This window comes from Maniola jurtina, chromosome 22 (genome assembly GCF_905333055.1).
Source record: "Maniola jurtina chromosome 22, ilManJurt1.1, whole genome shotgun sequence".
In the NCBI taxonomy this organism is placed as follows: Eukaryota; Metazoa; Arthropoda; class Insecta; order Lepidoptera; family Nymphalidae; genus Maniola; species Maniola jurtina.
The window spans coordinates 7,951,940-7,970,847 of NC_060050.1; the positions used below are offsets into that span (position 1 = coordinate 7,951,940).

The following is an 18,908-nucleotide window of genomic DNA, read 5'->3' on the forward strand; positions in this document are numbered from 1 at the left end:
TGAGGTCAAATTGTATAAAAACAGAGACAAACTAAAGTAAGTATACTTAGTCTAGTAGGTATCAGGGACTGACGGATTGCAGTTGTAATGGATAAAACTTTTTTGGGATTCCGTACTTCCACTCCAACTCCAACCCAACTGGAACTCTTCCAGTTTCATCCAGTCCACCTGGCCATCTATCTGTGTCACAGCCATTTTAAAAATTAACTATAGGTAGCTATGTAAGAAGGTAAAGTTGAGAAAACCGTTACATAGAGGTCGTACTTATCGCTTCTAGTTTCACCACGTCTCACCCTCACCTCTCCGCTCCGCTTCAGTGGATAGAGACTTCGCTCCGCTCCGCTTTAGTATTTATTTATATAATACTTACACGGTTAGACACTTACCACAAAGATTTGAAATCCTCTTCACATTTGCGAAATTACATTCGTTTTTGTTATCTATAAAAATAACGATTGGTGAGCTGTGAAACAAGACGGTCGTAAAGCGAAAAGATGTAAACAGGGGCCGGCCTCGCGCTAAAAATATGCAATATTTTCGGAATATTTCCGCCGCGCCCGCGCCGATGTTCAACCTCACTTACCTATAAATATGCGTATGATGTAGGTAAGCTCGTGGTTGTCTTTCAGTACCGTTAGGTTAGTTTACTGCTAATCAGATAAGATGTAAACATGAATCCATCCATTTCAGCAAACCTATTTGATTTCAGGTTGATTCAAAAGAACTCGACTTTCAACCTGCGCAGTAAGTAATTTATCGATCTATTTGGTGTTAATAGACTAGGTATAGTCTCAGTCGCTGTCAGATCGATTTATTATTAAAGGACAAAATAAGGTGGTCTATAAAAAATAAAAGTACATTTAGAGGAATAACCTTTATATTCATTTGTCTCATATTTCATACTTCATACTCACTCTTAAACTATGCACTTAAGGCTACGTACACCATGCGGTATCTTTCTCACAACATGACAAAATTCACGACAAACTTGCGACAACCGTACAACAATAGTACAAAATAATATCAAGTGTCGGTTAGATTGGTCTCGAAAGTCTCTATAAAAAATTCACTTGAAGAAACATCAATAATATTTTATCGCTATGCGAATCCAACATTCAATTGAACATGAAAGTATGATTTGGGCATGGCATTTTTAATCATACATAAACATTTCATTTTTAAACTCTTACAGACGTATTTAATGAAATATTACATCTTCGCAATAGCTAAACTCCGAAAAAAGAGAAAAAACAAGAGAAAATTACTTTTAAACAATGATCTTTACTGATTTTATGGACAAGAATGTCTGGCCCTTTTTAATTTCACATGACACACCTTTCGATTGAATTGGATTTTGTTTAAATGTTACTCTAAAATTGATGTGGTTTAAGAGTAAGTCGAAATTTAGTCAAATGGGAAGATGTATTATTTATTTTTACTATTTATGAGACCACGGATGTTCATGCTTAACAATAGTTACAAAATTTCCATAATCTATATTCTGATAACTGTCACATTAGATTAAAATTGTACATTGAAAGGTTTTCTTGTGTACTATAAATAGCAGGTATCGTTCCAAAAAATACAACACGCCTTTTACGAATTACTTTAGACCTTAACTTTTCATATTTAATTTTATGTTAGGCTTAATAATATGTCCATAATATTTCAATAGTCAATAAACATATTAGTTCAGACTGCTTCATCAACGAGCCATAAGGACGAACTCCTTTACAAAAACTAAAATTCTGACAGTCAAGTTTAGGCGACAACAAATTGTGTACCATGATCACTAACTATAGTACACGGTATACCCAATAATGGCGTGTGTATTTACTGGTCCAGATCCGTCAGTAATGTCTCAACAGTGCCGTCAACGGTAATCCCAATAACTGTGGTATGTAGAATTTGACAAATATTTATTCAAAACATTAACATTATTAAAAAACCTTACCACTTATTAAAATCTAAAAACCCTTTGTATCCTTTTTTGATCACTATAAAGAGGTATTTTCGATATACGTTTCTAATTTTGTGAAAAAGCTTCTTAGAGAGAAATTTACGAATACTCAACCACACGCTGACTTTATAGTTTATAGCCACTGTCGCAACACGTCACTATATTAGTGAAAATAATATTTTGAGTAAGTTGTACTATATACAAAAATCGCTCATAAAAAATCCAAACGTATTTGGTAACAAACGTATTGAGAAAATAATACGAAAAATAAACAATAGATAAAATTATTTGTGATGAATGTCATATAAACATGCGAAATAGTGATCACTGCTAATAAACTATTACAAATCAAGTAGCCGTAGAAACGTAGATAAAACTTGTCATAAAAAAGCTTAAAAGTAGGTGAGACCTACAACATTTATCCAAATATCTAAAATAAAATAATCAATCAATAAAAAAACTCGTAAACACTAACTTCACTAACAGTTATTATAATTCAACACAATAATAATTCTAATATAAAACTGCTACGTAATAATAATAATAATTAAAGCGAATCTGACGCAAACGAAAAAGTCTTAAATATTCCAAGAACACGCCATACATTAATTATAACCTTAAAACAGTTATTCTCGTACACAAAATATGTCATTTATCTTAAAAACTACTATTTTACTTTCACAGGTATATCTATTTGAGCAGCCACATACATCCAGAGTTCAACTCTTAATTCAAAGATGGAATTCAAATTTTGAAACCAAAAATCAAAAATTTTGTATGCATCACATTAAAAAAAAAATCTGGTTACGATTTTTTCGGATCGATCAGTCATAATAATACATAATATCATTTTATGATTATATATCCTGAATTCAGAACACTAGTCAATATTATTTAGTTGCGTCTGAATTCTGGATTAGAAAATTTAAGAATATGAATTTAGAACTTTTTCTAGTCACACACTCTGTAAGTGTTCTGTGTTCTCTACTATTTGGGAAACATAAGGCAAGTACCCAATTTTAAGATCTTGAATTCCGCCTTTGAATTCAGAATAGAATTCCGGATGTTTGAGGCCGCCCTCAGTGCGTAAACCACAATCTGACGCGCAATCCTTATCTTATTCTACCTTCTTTTGTTAGCACATCACAGATCATGTATTTCAGTGGGGTTGCGTAAATTGTTAATTTTTTAATATTAATTATTAACTCATCATACATTTTTTTCGTCTATTTTATAATACTTTAATATTGCTTAAAATTTTAATCTATGAACATTTATTTTAATTTCGTGGTTTATCATTAAATTAAAGTAATTTACTTACACATTAAAGATTAAAATAGTTGTGTCAATGGAAAATAAGTTTTTGGAAAATTTCGTAATTAGGTAGTTAGTATACTTTTTTGATAGTTCTTATAAATTATATCAGTAAGATAATGAATTATAATGACGATCTTGATAAACATTTCTTTATCCAATATGGTAGCACAAAACCTTTTTTTCACTTAAGATTAAAATGGGCGACGAAAAAATTAACGCAAAGAAATTAGATAAATAACACAGTCTAAGTTTAGAAGTAAATCCACGCTACCCCACCGTCCAGGCACATCCAGCTAACAAAATACAGCCTTCCCACTCTGCGCTATGTTTACTTACAAAATAACATTACCTCTATCATAAATTACTGTATAAACGTATGTTAAAGTTTCAACTTAATTTAATAACTTAGCTTACCGTACCGAAAGCTAATTCCTATTTGGCTTCTTTCAAGTTGAACTATAATTATGTCTTGTTTTAATATTATTATTTATGTTTAATCTAAGTTGTTTAAAAATGGCTCAATTTGGTATCGCTGTTAATAATATTATCAGGCAGTTTACACACTGATAGCACATTTGTATCATGTAGGATACGTCTTCAATTTTCAATTTCATTAAAACTACCGTGTTTACTTACACTGTGACTGAGATATTTTCAGTGTGTAAACAGCCTAAATATATGTATATTATATCTTCATAAAGGAACCTCTTAACAAAATTATGTCTTATTCTTTTGAGCAAAGAGTATTGCCCTCAGAAACTATATATTTGTATAATATATTAAGTTATATTACATCACTAATATCTTACTTAAATATTTTAAGTTTAAATCGATTGACCCACGTCCGGACTGACTGGATTGCTTTATAGATACTAATTTTATTATTTTATAACTGTGCATGATGATCTTTGTACTCATTTCAAAGTCGGTTAGTAATAATAAAAATGGCGCACTGCAATAAAAAATAATGTCGGACGATAAATTTATGCAGCGTGAAATTCATTGGTTGCTTAAATGATTGTCTTGAATAGTACAATCGATTTATCAGAAAAAAAAATATAGAAAAAAATTATAAGTATTTACAATAATTATGAATAACAAAACACGTTTTTGTTAACGTGTTTTGTTAGTCACAGTTTTAAAGTCACAGTCTAGACACCGGACGCGGCCTTATATTTGTGAAAAATATTTTATACTGAGATCTCATTTACATTTCATTTACTTTGTTCCATCTCAATACTGGTATACAACTACTATATGACTACTATTACTGATCTAAGAATTAAAAATAGACGATACAAGACAATAATTATTAGTTCACCTTTTTTTATATAAACGCGAGCGTACGCGCCTTTTATTTTTTAATGTGCAAAGTTTGTTTCCATTCTCTTTTTTTTATACCTTTAACATTCCTAAGCTATACAAAAATATCATTTTCTAACAGACCCTTTAATGTTGATTCCGTCATATCAAGGTACTTTAAGGACCTTCTAGGATTCCATTGCATTTGCCACACAGTATTGTACATACATTTTGAGAAAGGTCTTGCTCTATGTGTCAACTGTCAAAAGAATATTTTAGTCCTTAATTAAACCATACTTTTGACATGACTTTAATGTGTCATAGACCAAAAATGGCGAGGGCGTTCTCAAAATGTATGTATTATATACGGTACGTTAGATACCTTTACGCCATAGACCGCTTTTATCACACTAATGCATAGGCAAGCGGCAGCGAAACTATTAATTCCTTTATTCCTTGGACATAAAGGCGTTGGCGATTCGTTACTGCTTGCAAATGCGTTGCTGTGCTAAAGGGGCTTAATAAGCTTACATCATACAACCAAGTATTTTAAATAGAGTTTTGTGTGTGAACACAATTACTAAGTGCGTGACGATACGTATATCTGTAACTAAGGTAAGAACATATCGAGGTATTGATAATATAAAAGGTAAGCGAAAAATGAATAATTAAAATGGTCTGACATTAAAGGGTCCATAACCAAGCATAAATAACAATTTAGATAACGGAAGACAAGCAAAAAGAAATTTGGAAGACAATAAGCCGAAATGTATCGAAATAATTCAGTTACTTAAATTTAACATCACAAAACATAAGTAACAAATGCTTATTTAAAATCGATAATACATCCGATTCAATATCGATGAAATGTATAAAATATGTACCCACTGTATCAAATTAGTAACCCGTCTAACACTCCTTTTCGATACAAAATCATCTTGCATTTCATGCAAATACTTTAGTATGAGTCCTTGGAATAACGGGCGACGTGAAAGATAGATCGATTGTATTTTATACTTTTTATCGATATCAAATCAGATAATGATGCTAATTCGATTGTATCGTACATAAATCTCTAAGTAAACCAAAATTTACAGGTCTAAAAGTAGTACCTACATCCATTTCACAGTGGAGAAGGAAGCATTGCTTTCAGACCGATCAAATCAATTAAGGTGCATGACACGGGTCTGCCAGCGAAATTCAAATTCAATTTGGTTTTCCGCAATTTTTAATACGACAAAGTATGCTTATGGCATTCTAATAGCGCCAATGGCAGTATCATCTCCACAGGTTTACATAAAAATCTTTACTTGAAAGTGTCCAGTTTAAGAAATCAGTCAGAGTATCGACTAATTTGTGAGTAACTCACGTCAAACTCACTAACCGAATTAAATTTGAATTTCGCGGGCAGACCCGTCTCGTGCACCTTAAGAGAATTGTGTATTGAATTAGCACAAATAATGCGAATAAGGCGTTACTAAATCATTGAATAGTCCATCGTAGTACTGTACAACATTTCACAATCCATATCACATCACTAAACAAACTTGCACATTTCACCTGGTTCCAGCGATCGCGTCACCACTCAAGGGATAATAAAAACACTGATTGATAAAACGCCACGGTATACATTTTTTTTTTAATTTTAACAAAAACTTAAAAAATTCTTAACCTAGACTGGGTTAAGAATTTCTTAAGCTTTAACAGACCCACTACAAACTTTAAGTCTAAAATCTAAGCTTATTGATTCTGTTCAGACTTCAAGTTAAAACGAAACGGATTTTTTCTCTGACGTAACTTGCGAGTTAACACGAGAATTTATGTCTCTTGCGTAACTTAGTACAAACTTTTACTCTTAAGTTGAAGAAGAAAAGGGAAAAGTCAGGTTTACCATGACTGAATTACTTAAGCTTTAACAGACCCACTACAAACTTTAAGTCTAAAATCTAAGCTTATTGATTCTGTTCAGACTTCGAGTTAAAACGAAACGGATTTTTTCTCTTACGTAATTTGAGAGTTAAAACAAGACAAAATGTCTCTTGCGTAACTTAGTACAAGCTTTTACTCTTAAGTTGAAGAAGAAAAGGGAAAAGTCGGGTTTACCATGACTAATTACTTAAAAAAAGTTTCTTAAAAACGCTATATGACCCCTTTCCTAGAAAACTAGCGTGGTCTCTTGTACTTAAGTTACAAAAGGGCATTGACAATAGCTTCAACTGTAAAACTAGGATTATTATTGATCTTCAAAAAATCCGAAATAGATGAAAGTTTTGTGCTTGGCGGATTATGTATTAGTGGTGATGGAGATATATTATTATCTTTTTATAATTATCTTTTTCTCTTCCTCACTTAAAACGTGAAAATTCGACATAAATCTATTGTGAATCTATGACTGAATTTTATGATATTATAAATGAACCATGGCGCTTCATCATATTGTAAGATTATAGCACTAAAAGTTCGTTTTACACTCGATTCACTACATTGAAGTCCTTTTATTCTTCCATGGGCTTTGTAGAAAGGAAAAGGATAGAAAATATGGGAGAGAGTAATAATCTCTACGAGATAACTTAAAATAATAGCCAAAATATTCTTTTTTACATAACTCACGACATGATAAAACGTGTACAGTATATTTTTTAATTGGATTATATTATTATGCTACAAACATGTCAAAAATGGATTGATCAAATGTAAATCTTCTTGGAAAATCTATAAGTGACGTATTTTTAACCTTTCCAGAAAAGTAATAAACATCAAAAGAAAGCAACAAGCCTGTCGAGGACATAATATTTGTCATCTTTTTCAACATGAGTTACTTTACCATTTTTTAACGAAAAAAACAAGGACAAACAGAAAAGATGTCGAATTGGAGGAAAGAGAGGGATGCACAGTGTACTTTAATTCCATTGAGCGAAAAACAAGGACGAAAGATTGTCAAATTGGGAGGAGAAAAAAAAGGGATGGAAAGTGTATCGTGTTTGTATTGAGCGGTAAAACAAGGACAAAAGATAGTCAAATTAGGAAGAAGGAAAGGGATGTAAAGTGTTTTGAGTAGTGTTCAACGAGAGCAGTCGCCAGGCGGGCGGTGCTAGCACGAAGGCCTCAAAAGAAGCCGATCAACTCCTACTCGATGCTCGTCCGCGGACCGTCGATCGGCATCGTGTGCAACACCTCGTCCAAGAGTTGCAGCGCTCTGGAAGAACGGGTGATAGAGGAAATTAAACCTTATTTGTACATGCAATTTGTAATAAGTTAGCTTGTGATTATACTGATAAATAATTGGAGTGACACTAGCGAGACATGATAAGTTAAAAATACCAGTCTGCTGGTAAATGGTAATGAAGGCTGTGAGATGTGCCATTTTAAATCATCATAATTTTAACACCATGTAACTTGGAAAACCCCTTCTGAAACTGGTATTTTCATAGTTAAAAAAAATCTCAGAAATAAATTCACGTGCAAAGTCTCCTTTTAGACTTAAGTTTATTATTAAGAATAGCCTATGTATTACCTGTGCAAATGTACTTCGACCCAGCAGGGCGTCTCCTTGATGGAGGTGCGAGGGTAGTCCGGGCCCCAGCCTTTCACAAACGACAGTCGCACGATACAAAGCCGCCGCAAGTCGTCCACGCCGATGCCGGCGGCTGCTGATAGGCCTGGTGAGGTGATAACCAATATAAATGCAATTGCAATTACCACGCAAAATATAATTTGCAGTTTGCGATTCTACTAGACTGACCCTTAAGTTTTATTGATCATTGAACAACCATACCTACCTACCTACCTACCAGACACATTTAGTTTGGATGACAAGTAGACTTGCAACGAATATTCGGTTACTATTCGGTATTCGGCTGCTTTTATTATATTCGGCCGGATACCGAATATCTACATATTATTCGGCCGAATACCGAATACTTAAATAATATATTTTGTCATAGAGAAATAATTGGTAAAATGAAAAATTAAAATCGATTGATTACGTATAAATTCATATTTTCATTTCTGTTATAATCATTTAAGTAGTCATTGGTGCATAACACAGGTACATAATCATCTTCTGAATTGGAAAAATGGAGGATTCTATGTATTTGAATTATTGTGGTAATCAAAATTTAGAAGGGTAAGGTTCTCATTTCTTTTTAACCCCCGACCCAAAAAGAGGGGTGTTATAAGTTTGACGTGTGTATCTGTGTATCTGTGTATCTGTGTGTCTGTGTATCTGTGTATCTGTGTATCTGTGTATCTGTGTATCTGTCTGTGGCACCGTAGCGCCTAAACTAATGAACCGATTTTAATTTAGTTTTTTTTGTTTGAAAGCTGGCTTGATCGAGAGTGTTCTTAGCTATAATCCGAGAAAATCGGTTCAGCCGTTTGAAAGTTATCAGCTCTTTTCTAGTTACTGTAACCTTCACTTGTCGGGGGTGTTATAAATTTTTAATTTACACTTGTTATATAATCATTTATTAAGTAGTCATTGGTACATAAAACAATCACGTCTGTACAAGTTTTTGGCGCTAAAATCCAGCCGAATACTTTTGCCTAATATTCGGCTATTCGGTCAGGGGCCTCGCCGAATATTCGGTATTCGGTATACTGCCGAATATACTATTCGTTGCAAGTCTAATGACAAGAGAATATGATTATGTACCATTGAGCATCTCTAATGGTGGAATTGGAAGGTGGAGGTTAAACAGATACGGCAGGACAGTCGAATTTGAACGTATTGACCTCTGTCTTGAGTACGTTTCAAACAACACAATGACAAGAGCTTGATGATGGAGATGGACAGTGGGAATTCTCTAATGGCATAATATCGCAAGATAGTCAAGTTTGGGCTCATATGTTTCTATTTAATGAGTCAATTTTAAAAGTATGCTTCTGGTAAGAGCATATTACGCCGATTCAAAAGTACTTGTAAAAGTTTGTTTGAATAAAAAATCTTTCACTTTCTATTTTAAATATATGTAATTAATTTTTTATAAAGCTTCAAATAACTACCAAAAAAATATAAAAAGTTACAGTTAAACATACGCAATTTTTCTAAATAGATACAAATATTCATTATTTAATTCGATAATTAATAAATTAATAATCTATATTATTACAATATTAATAAATTAAATATTTGACATGTCAAAATCTAAAAACGACAAATTAATAATTATAAATTAAATAACTTCAAATAACTTATTTTGAAGTGGGTGGAATAAAGGTATGCTCACATTTGTTCATGCCAGGGTGTGCGGGCTGTATGTGTCCGGCGACTGCGGCGGCTTGCGCGGCGGCGGCGGCCTGCGCCGTGCGCGCTTGCGTCTGCATCTGCCGGTGACACTGGCGCAGATCGAATACCTGGAAACCAAACACACAATGGAATAGCGTTATTTTTTTAAGAATAGTAGCCATGTTAATAATGACTAATACTCCCCTTTCCCCTCTAATTAAGTGTAAAGCTTGTGCCAGGAGTGGCTACGACAATAGTGCAACGAGTGGGGTTTGAACTGCCGACCTTTCGGAATTCCGCTCCTCAATCGTTGAACTATCGAGGCTCAAGGTTATCTAAAGGAGGTGAAGGCACCGGATGAAAAATTTGAAGTGAATGAAAACTTCTATAGATATGTACGTTGGGCAGTTTCGGGAAGGATGGGTAACAAAGCGACACCAACATGCTGATTTTATTAGCTTTTGTTCATTAACACAACCTACTAAAGTTCCATTTTTAGTGTAAGTGTCAAGTATGCTTGAATTTTGCTGAAAATACGCTAACTTTAGTTTAGTACAGTAAATAAAAGTAGTGTATAAGACGCTACTACCGTTACCTATAATAGGCACCGATTTTTTTTTAAGTCGAAAACCTCACCTTAATGCATGCAGAAGGGTATATCTTGTGGACAGCGTCCCCTGGCGCTCTGCCCGCTTCTCGGTCAAGGTAATAAGACTGGACAAATACTGAATGATCAGAAAGACATCGGAGCCATACGTCCCCTTCCCCACGTAGGTCTAATTGAACGCCTTTGCCAATATGAAGTCTGCGAAAAAAAATTAACAAATTATTTGATAAACTACCCACTATTTCATAATAAAATTAAAAATATTTGAATACCTTCAACTGATATTTTAAATAAAGGTAGGTTCTGGCTTGTGTACTCACCTAGCTCGTTCACTCTGTTCTGTCCTGTGGACATTACTTAGGGCACCTAAACAAAATCTGTTTCCACCAGAAGGATCTACGTAGCCATCAACCTAAAATACATAAGAAGCGATTACAAGAAAATACATATATAAAGAAAATATATCGTAACATTGAGTAATAGAAAAATGGTGTGCAAGTTTAAAAACAAAAACGTTCTAACTGAAATAAGGATACGGCTAAACTCTATGGCTATATTTGTCACAGGTATAAAGGCATAAGGCTTACTATCTTCTCAAAAATTCTTACAACATAAACTCACCGGTAGCAGGTTGGTTCACTCATGCATAACCAATAAGAATCTCGAATGAATGCAAAAGTCGGCCTTAGTCTTTGGACTTCTTGATTGCATACGCACAACATTCATACGTATTGCATGTATATGCAATGCAACATACAAACACGGAAGTCGAATACTATTGAAATATTGTGCCGAGTTTCTTGGTACCAACACACTGTATAGTCATACTAAGGCTGAGATGTATAGAGCGCACTTTGACTTTGCTCAGACTTAAGACATTGTTGAAACGAGACAGCGTTATACCATCTGTAAAATTAATTTATTAAATCTGTCTCGTTTTAACTGAAACTTAAGTCTAAGCAAAGTCAAAGTGCGCTCTACAGATTTCAGCCTGACTGGTGCTGTGTTTAGTGTACGCTCGCACGCACTTACGTACATAAGCACCAAAGAACACCACACTTCTAGAGTTTAGCCGTATCGCATAATTCACGATAGTTTAAAAAATCATCAACTTTTTTCGTCTCATTTTCGTACTAAACAATGACAAATATATGAATAACTAGTAAAATAAAATATCAGAAAGAGAAGAGATACAAACTCACAGTAACATTGGGCCTGCTGGAGGGGACTTTAAAGGTCTCGCCCACTTGCGTGTCCAGCTCGAAGTACGCCACGGAGCACCAGTACTCCGGCGCAGGCTGACTCGACAGTAAACCGCCGGGGTTACCGTTATCTAGTAAGTGATGTTGATGACTGTTACTTGTTATGCAAGGCTGCAAAGTTGTTATTTGCGGCGAGTGTTTGTATTGAATTCCAAGCTAGCGAAAGAGTCTAAGGCTGAAATCTAAAGAGCATACTTTCACTTAAGCTTCAGTTAAAACAAGCCGGTTTTAAATCAGCAGTAGGTATAGCGCTGTCTCGTTTTAACAGTGTCTTAAGTCTAAGCAAAGTCAAAGTGCGCTCTATAGATTTCAGCCTAAGGTTGGATCGAAAAAGAATCCTGAGCGTAGCGAGGAATTCAAAGGCACCCGCAAAGAACCATAGTATGGACTTTCGGATATTCTATAACGAATCTGTCATCAAAAAATCTTGTTGAACTATGAATGAGTAAAAGCAAACCTATAGTGAGCAATAAAATAGCATTTAATGTTGGAAAATATGAATCTGTAGCCTAAGTATAAGATTTTAGATCTCACCAACATTTATAGAATTCAAGCGTCGAAACAATTTAGCTGACTCAAGTTCGACCATAAATCAACAGTCAGCACTCTAAGCGAAAACCTTGCTGAATTAAAATCGGTTGTACTGAATTTGAGACTTTAAATAAGAGTTTTAAGTCAATTTTACTCTGCCGTTTGTTGTTGTGTTTCGACGGTCGAATACTCACCTTGGTAAGCTGTAAAATCTCCTAAAAACCACACTGATGCTGCTATGAAAGATATTCAACTTACAGTAGTGATGATGATGCGCCGGCGCATCGACGGGGACGGGCGGGGCGGCGGGCGGGGGCGCTAGACTTTGTGTGTATGTTAGAGTGTTGTTGCCTGTCCATGTACCTACAACAATTTTTTTTTATAAGTCCGACTCTGATATACCTAGGCATCGCTTGAATAACGGCGCTTCCAACTTTGCTCATATCATCACTTATAGTCCATACAGAATGAGTTCTCACGCGCCATTTTAACTCTATGGGTCAACTCTCATGTCAAAATCACGGTTCACTTTTAAAATAAGAACTAAAATCGCGCTTTTGACATGATATTTGACACATAAAGTTAAAATGGCGCGTGAGAAGTCATTTTTTACGCATTATTGTCACTTGAGATTGCAGCCAAAGGCCAATTAATAACTTTACTGTCCGCGAATAAGAAAAACATATGGGTAGCTAGGCTATTCTTTTACAGCTCGAGGGCGATACTGCAGTCACTGACGCCGCCGATGCCGCTGACACGGCCACTGAGCCCGAGGTAACAATGACCTACCCTGCTGATGCTGAGTGCGGTGTGGCACTGGACTCTGCTGTGGCGCGGGGCTGCCTGCGGGGAAGCCGTTCTGCTGAGGCTCAGTGGGCATAGCCGATACCGCGGTGACTGGCGCCGCCGATGCCGCTGACACGGCCACTGAGCCCGCTGGGAACAATAGATTTAATTAAGTCATGTTGCTATGGTGAAGCATGGTCTCCTAGTACCAGTTCCTCCTCAGACTAGGGTATCCATCAGCCGATTGATACATCTGTATTAGTCAATTCCGTCGTCAATCATGAGTGAACAATAATAATAATAGTTTCAAACACAGAGTTATCCAGATATTTCCACAGCAAACGTCAGTGGTATAAGACAGTGGATTATTCGTCAGTCACAGCAATAATTGTGGCCAAACTGACAGCAAACCCTGAGGTCTAATGGACACCTGACTCGGAATGAGGACTGACTCAGATAGTGAAAGGTCGAAATTGAATTACTTTCATAGTAATATTTTGGAATTCAATGTTATTTGGTGTTTAAATATACATTAACAATTAGTTTGATTTCTTTTCACTCAATAAATCCTTACCTAGCGCTCATTGAATAAGTTGAAGAGTTGTTTTAAGAAGAAAAGAATTTTAGTAAAAATCTCTCATACATCTTGGGATACTTAAAGGCTTCAAAAATCCTTAAATTTGAAAAAAAAAAACATTTTCAAATGTTTATCTTAGCATGTTACCTGGTAAAGTTTGAGTCATTTGCGTGTCAGTGGTGGTCTGCTCAGTCGTGAAGAAAGTATTGTTGGATGAATCCAGTAGCGGAGTGGTAGCACCAGGGGACATACTGACTGGCATGGCAGCTGGAAACAGTCAATACCTATACAAAACGCGCATTTAATATATCGCGGTATGTAATAACGCCCGAAGTAGCCGCTTTACATTATACTAGGTTAAGGATATTCCCGTCCAATTTTAAAATGGATGGAATTTTAATATTTCAACTCTAGAGTGAATAAGCATCTTCTAGGCAAACGCGCTCCATCTCAGGCTACATCATCACTTGCCAGCAGGTCTGAATGCAGCCAAGCGCTAGTCTACTTACGAATTTACTAAGATAAAGGTCAATTTTGTGAGTCCACAAATGTAATTTAAAAAAACTTTAATCCATGAAAAGTTGACGAGGACATTACAACAGTTTTTCATTTGATATTTTTAAAAATTTTATCACAAACACTGCATAATTAAATAGTAAACACGAATAATAAACAACAGCACTTCTTTATGAAACCTGCCTTTAAACATGTACAAATAAAAAAAACAACGAATAAACGACGAAAAGGTTGCCACAAGTAATAATTAAAAAATATGTGCAAAATAAAGATAAGCTTACAATGGTTCATTCTTTTCGGCAGCCACATCGCGCGCGCGTCCATTGTATCGGGCGGTTCTAGCTTCGGCGCTATAGTCCTCTGTTGCGCCATGACCATTTGTTGCGGACTAGGTATCGACATGCCTTGACTTATCGGCATCTGAGGTGTTCCCGGGGACATCTGTGTGGGTGCAGAGGCCATTCTCGGAGACGCCATCTGTGGTACGTTTGTCCCCATTTGAGGTGTTCCCGGCCCCATCTGTGGTGTACCCGGCCCCATTTGTGGTGTACCCGGCCCCATTTGCGGTGTACCCGGCCCCATTTGTGGTGTCCCCGGTCCCATTTGTGGTGTCCCTGGCCCCATCTGTGGTGTACCCGGCCCCATTTGAGGTGTTCCCGGCCCCATCTGGTTGGTTTGATGGTTTAACATTTGAGCTCCAGGCGAATGCACCATTTGCTGAGGCACCAAAGGCGCTCCCGGCCGTATCGACGGTCGTGGTCCGTGCGTAGCGGAAAACATATTCGCAACGCCATCTGGCGCTAGGAAAATAAAAAGAATGCAAAAGAAAAAAATTAACATGCTGCGCGAAATTTTGCAAATTAATAACACTCAAGGTGAAAAGAAATAAAAGAAATTGCAATTCGCGCCACGAAAGTTTGGCCTCTCCACTTTACAAATTCCGGTATTCTCATACCTTTTTGATATACTAGATTTTTTTTTGCATCACTTATTATCATGAAAGAAACAAATAAAATATTCTTGGAGGATATAATCAATCTTCACTCAGCTCTTAGTTGGATTGGAAAATGCTGCTGTCACAAATTGTCTATGAGGGTCTTAGAAATATGCATTGTATGAAACTAATACTGCTATTACTGTAATACTTTAATTCTAATCAGGAAAGTGCTGCCACAAGTATTGGCGGGGAAATTTAAAATTAGCGGCGATCATAATGGATCGGAGAAAGTCGACATGACACAAGGGCTCAAGGGTCTGCATATATCCAAAAGAAAGAAGTAGTAAAGTGCTATAATCTAACCTGGGTGTCATATTAGGCCAACTTTCGTGACACGAAACACGAGCCATAATCAGTACAAATTAAATGCTTACTTTGCCCTTGGTTTATAATGATATTAGTTGTTTGGAACTGTTGGTGGTGATGTTGCATGTTGCCGTGGTGATGTCTGGGACTAGTTGCATGGTGTTGTATGGTCACAAGTTCCCCCGTGTCCATATCCATGCCGTTTCCACCAATGCCTGCTGTGTACTCGTCTTTGACTAATCTACTAGGTCCTGATTGGAGTGTTAGCCCGGAAAGATCTAGAAATATATGACAGGATCTTCATTATCTTAGGGCTATCCACAAAGATTAAATATTTGTTTAATCTTATTTACTATAAGGTATAGATTTTACTGTATGATTAACATAGTATGCAATGTTATCTCTATAATTCGAAATTATTGTTATTTTGTTATTACATTAAAATGCGAAAGTGTTTGTTTGTTAGTTTATTGGTTTGTCCTTCAATCACGCCGCATCGGATCAAAGGTATAGTTAAAGACTAGGAGAATGGCATAGGCTCCTTTTCATCCCGGGAAATAAAAGAGTTCCTATAATCCTAAGAAAGTTTATCATTCAAATAAAAAAATGCTAAAAATTCAATTTTACAAGAGGACAGCGTAAAATATCGTTTTGACTTTTTAGCGCACTCTATTGAAAACTTATGGTTTTGGGTATACAACTTATGTGGAAGTTATCGAAATACACAAGAAAACAAACATCTGTTTGTTTTCTTGTGTATTTTAATCCTCATCATATCATCATGATCAAGTTCTCACCTGCTCACTACTGAGCATGGGTCTTCCTCAAAGTAGGGTTTGTTTTAAATAAGGGAGCATAATCTCACAATCCTAGAATTCCGCAGTTATGTCCATTGTCCATACTAATAATAATGTTAAAGGTCATTCACCCCAAATTTCAGATAAAAAATTCTGATTCCTGCAAATGACTTTGACAATGATTTTTTTTTCAATCTTGAATTTGAAATTGTGAGAGAAGATAAGGATTCCCAATATTTTGAAAATTAATCAATTGATGAATAGGATCCTTTATTAATTTTCAAAACTACAACAAATTATTTTTTTAACTTCTAGTACAGAAAGTCATATGCGGGCCAGATTTACTCTGAAAAAATAACAACTTAAATACTAACCAATACCTGGAGACACAACTCTCTCGTAATGGTAAGGGTTAACGCAGACCGAGTCACATTTGAGATCAAAGGCGAACTGGCAAAACTTGACATGTTTCAATTCATTCTTGTGCAGGTCTGGCCAGCGCCATATACGGGCGTAGATTACGTGTGGGAAACCTTTTCTGCCTGCTACCTAAAATCATAATAAAAGGAGATAATGAAATTTGGGCTGTCTCATCATTCATAACAGCCATAAAACTTTTTTTTAACCCTATTGCCCAGCATGCAATGTGACTCACCAGCAACCTATTGTACATTGAAGGTTTAATTCAGAAACCTTCATGCAATTGCGAACAAGAACTGTACAAAGTTTCAACTCAATCAGATGATGATGTACAAATACATAGGTAATGAATGATGAAACATAAATTTTTAAATCACTCCCTGTATTATATTATTATAAATGTGAAAGTTTTTTTTGTTTATTAGCTTTTCCTGCAATCATGTTGCAACAGAGGATACTAATGTGATTTTTTGCATCAGTAACAGTATCCTTAGTTAAAAAACTGGAGAATGACATAACTTACTTTTCTCACCAAAATCAAAGTTCTTTCAGGATTTTTTAAAACCTAAATTTACATGTCGCTAGTTTGTTTTATAAAGTCATTGGTACACACTTGATCAAAAATGACAAAATCATTTTTTTAGCTGTAAACATAGCAACACAGTTTATTTCTAGTCTTTAACAGGTTGAACATACCTGTAAGCGACCATCTAGTGTACGCTGTATTGTGACACATTTGCTTGGATGTGCACCATTTGTTGTGATCGCTGTGATCAAAGAGTCCAGCTCATCTCGTTTTTCCTTCAGCTTCTTGACCAGGGACTCAATAGCTCTCTTTGAGAAGCCTTCACTCTCACCCCCTTGCCTGTGGCACATCAAGGAGTGAACTATGCTAAGGCAGGCATCTGCTGATGTTGGTGCTGTAGTATTCATGTCTAAAAGTATCAATAGAAACAATTTAATCTATAATAATTCTATTATATATTTTAAATCTATTATAATATATAAAACGATAAGGTGACTGACTGACTGATCTATCAAAGCACAGCTGAAACTACTCAGGGTATCAGGATGGGTCAGGCTAAAATTCGGCATGTAGATTGCAGATAGCTATTATGACTTAGAGATTCAATAAGATTTTTTTTAATTCATTACCCCCTAAGAGAGTCAAATAGGGGTTTGGAATTCATGAAATCCACATGGATGAAGTCACAGGCATACGCTAGTTACACATAAAAGGACAAACTGACTTAAGAAACTTAAAAATAACTTGAAATTTTGCATTATGTTTTCTCTTTAAATTTGGATAGAAAGAAATTCATTTCATTTCTAGATCACTAAGAAATGATAAAATGATATTAAGAAATTCTATCTCAGCTAACTTAATATTAATTTAAAACCAAAAGATATTAGTAGTCAGTATAAGCAGCAGTATCTTTCTGCATTTTACAAAAGTTTAATCAAAACCCATATCCATCCATATTAAAATAAGATTATATTAATGCTAAAATGTAGTCTTTCATCTTTTCAAAGGCTCAAGCACTAAACTGATTTTGAGGAAATGAAGACAGAGAAAACTGACACCCTGCTTTCATCCGGCAGGATAAAGGATAGAATACCTACTTATAATATATAGTATACTTTATATCCTGAGAAAACAAAAAGTTCTTACAGGAATTTTAAAAACATGCGGGCTAAATAGCGGTCATCAACTAGTTTTGTTTAAATTAATATATAAATGCCACTAATTACATACATATGTACAAATTATAAATCTATTTATAACAATTGATACATAGTATCCTTATTAAAATTATAATTATATCGACTAATTAACAACAAACTGTAAGCATTTAGCTTTCTACGTATGCGAAGAAAGCCGAATACAGTTAAGTTACAATTGATAATTTCTAAGAATTAATAGATCTTTAGAAAATAAAATAAAATAATCATTCGCGTTTATTGCTCGAATAACGAGCTTTAAGAAAATAACATACTTACCTCCGTATTGGCAGGAAAACGATTCCAATTTTCATATGTAATGCACTTATTGTATAATTCTAAAAATCATGGATTTATTATGAAAATTGATTTCCTTTATTTCGAGATGAAACCAAAACAGAACACGACATTTTAGCAATCCATAGTGCAATGCAAGGAACATTTATACTCTACTCTATAAAAGTTCTAGTGTTGGGCCGTGATGTTAGGCATGGTATGTCGGTGCGTGGTTTGTGCCTAAAATATTGTCTATGGTCTAAGTCAAGTTCACCGGCGAAGTGTTTGCTCATAACAAGAAAATA

General features: G+C 35.2%; 1 protein-coding gene and 1 long non-coding RNA gene across 5 annotated transcripts; one reads left to right on the top strand and one right to left on the bottom strand.

Moving 5' to 3' along the window:
- The first annotated feature begins 865 nt into the window (after window positions 1-865).
- Window positions 866-6,486, top strand: LOC123876717. The gene is made up of 2 exons (XR_006798408.1): window positions 866-5,751; window positions 6,012-6,486. It is a non-coding gene; the product is annotated as an uncharacterized LOC123876717 (long non-coding RNA).
- On the bottom strand, window positions 5,920-18,750 carry LOC123876699 (mothers against decapentaplegic homolog 4). Of its 4 annotated transcripts, none has more exons than XM_045923009.1 (14): window positions 18,607-18,750; window positions 17,302-17,540; window positions 16,566-16,734; window positions 15,457-15,666; window positions 14,367-14,885; window positions 13,717-13,836; window positions 12,996-13,142; window positions 12,465-12,569; window positions 11,616-11,746; window positions 10,734-10,825; window positions 10,443-10,611; window positions 9,808-9,934; window positions 8,094-8,238; window positions 5,920-7,775 (listed from the first exon to the last, which is right to left on the bottom strand). In XM_045923009.1, exons 2-14 carry the CDS (start codon window positions 17,536-17,538, stop codon window positions 7,706-7,708), a joined length of 2,241 nt encoding a protein of 746 aa, XP_045778965.1. In that variant the 5' UTR covers window positions 17,539-17,540; window positions 18,607-18,750; the 3' UTR covers window positions 5,920-7,705. The 4 variants fall into 4 exon arrangements, with proteins under 4 accessions (XP_045778965.1, XP_045778967.1, XP_045778966.1 ...); XM_045923010.1 differs by having other exon boundaries at window positions 6,498-7,775; window positions 13,717-13,824; window positions 16,560-16,734; XM_045923008.1 differs by having other exon boundaries at window positions 6,500-7,775; window positions 16,560-16,734.
- Between the last annotated feature and the right edge of the window lie 158 nt (window positions 18,751-18,908).

Bases quoted from the DNA above. Each gene is read 5' to 3' on its own strand.
- LOC123876699 (XM_045923008.1), bottom strand. From the start codon at position 17,538: ATGAATACTACAGCACCAACATCAGCAGATGCCTGCCTTAGCATAGTT. The intron at 16,735-17,301 runs GTATGTTCAACC...TTATGATTTTAG, and splicing joins CACTAGATGGTCGCTTACAG to GTAGCAGGCAGAAAAGGTTT. The intron at 13,837-14,366 runs GTAAGCTTATCT...GACTGTTTCCAG, and splicing joins GCCGAAAAGAATGAACCATT to CTGCCATGCCAGTCAGTATG.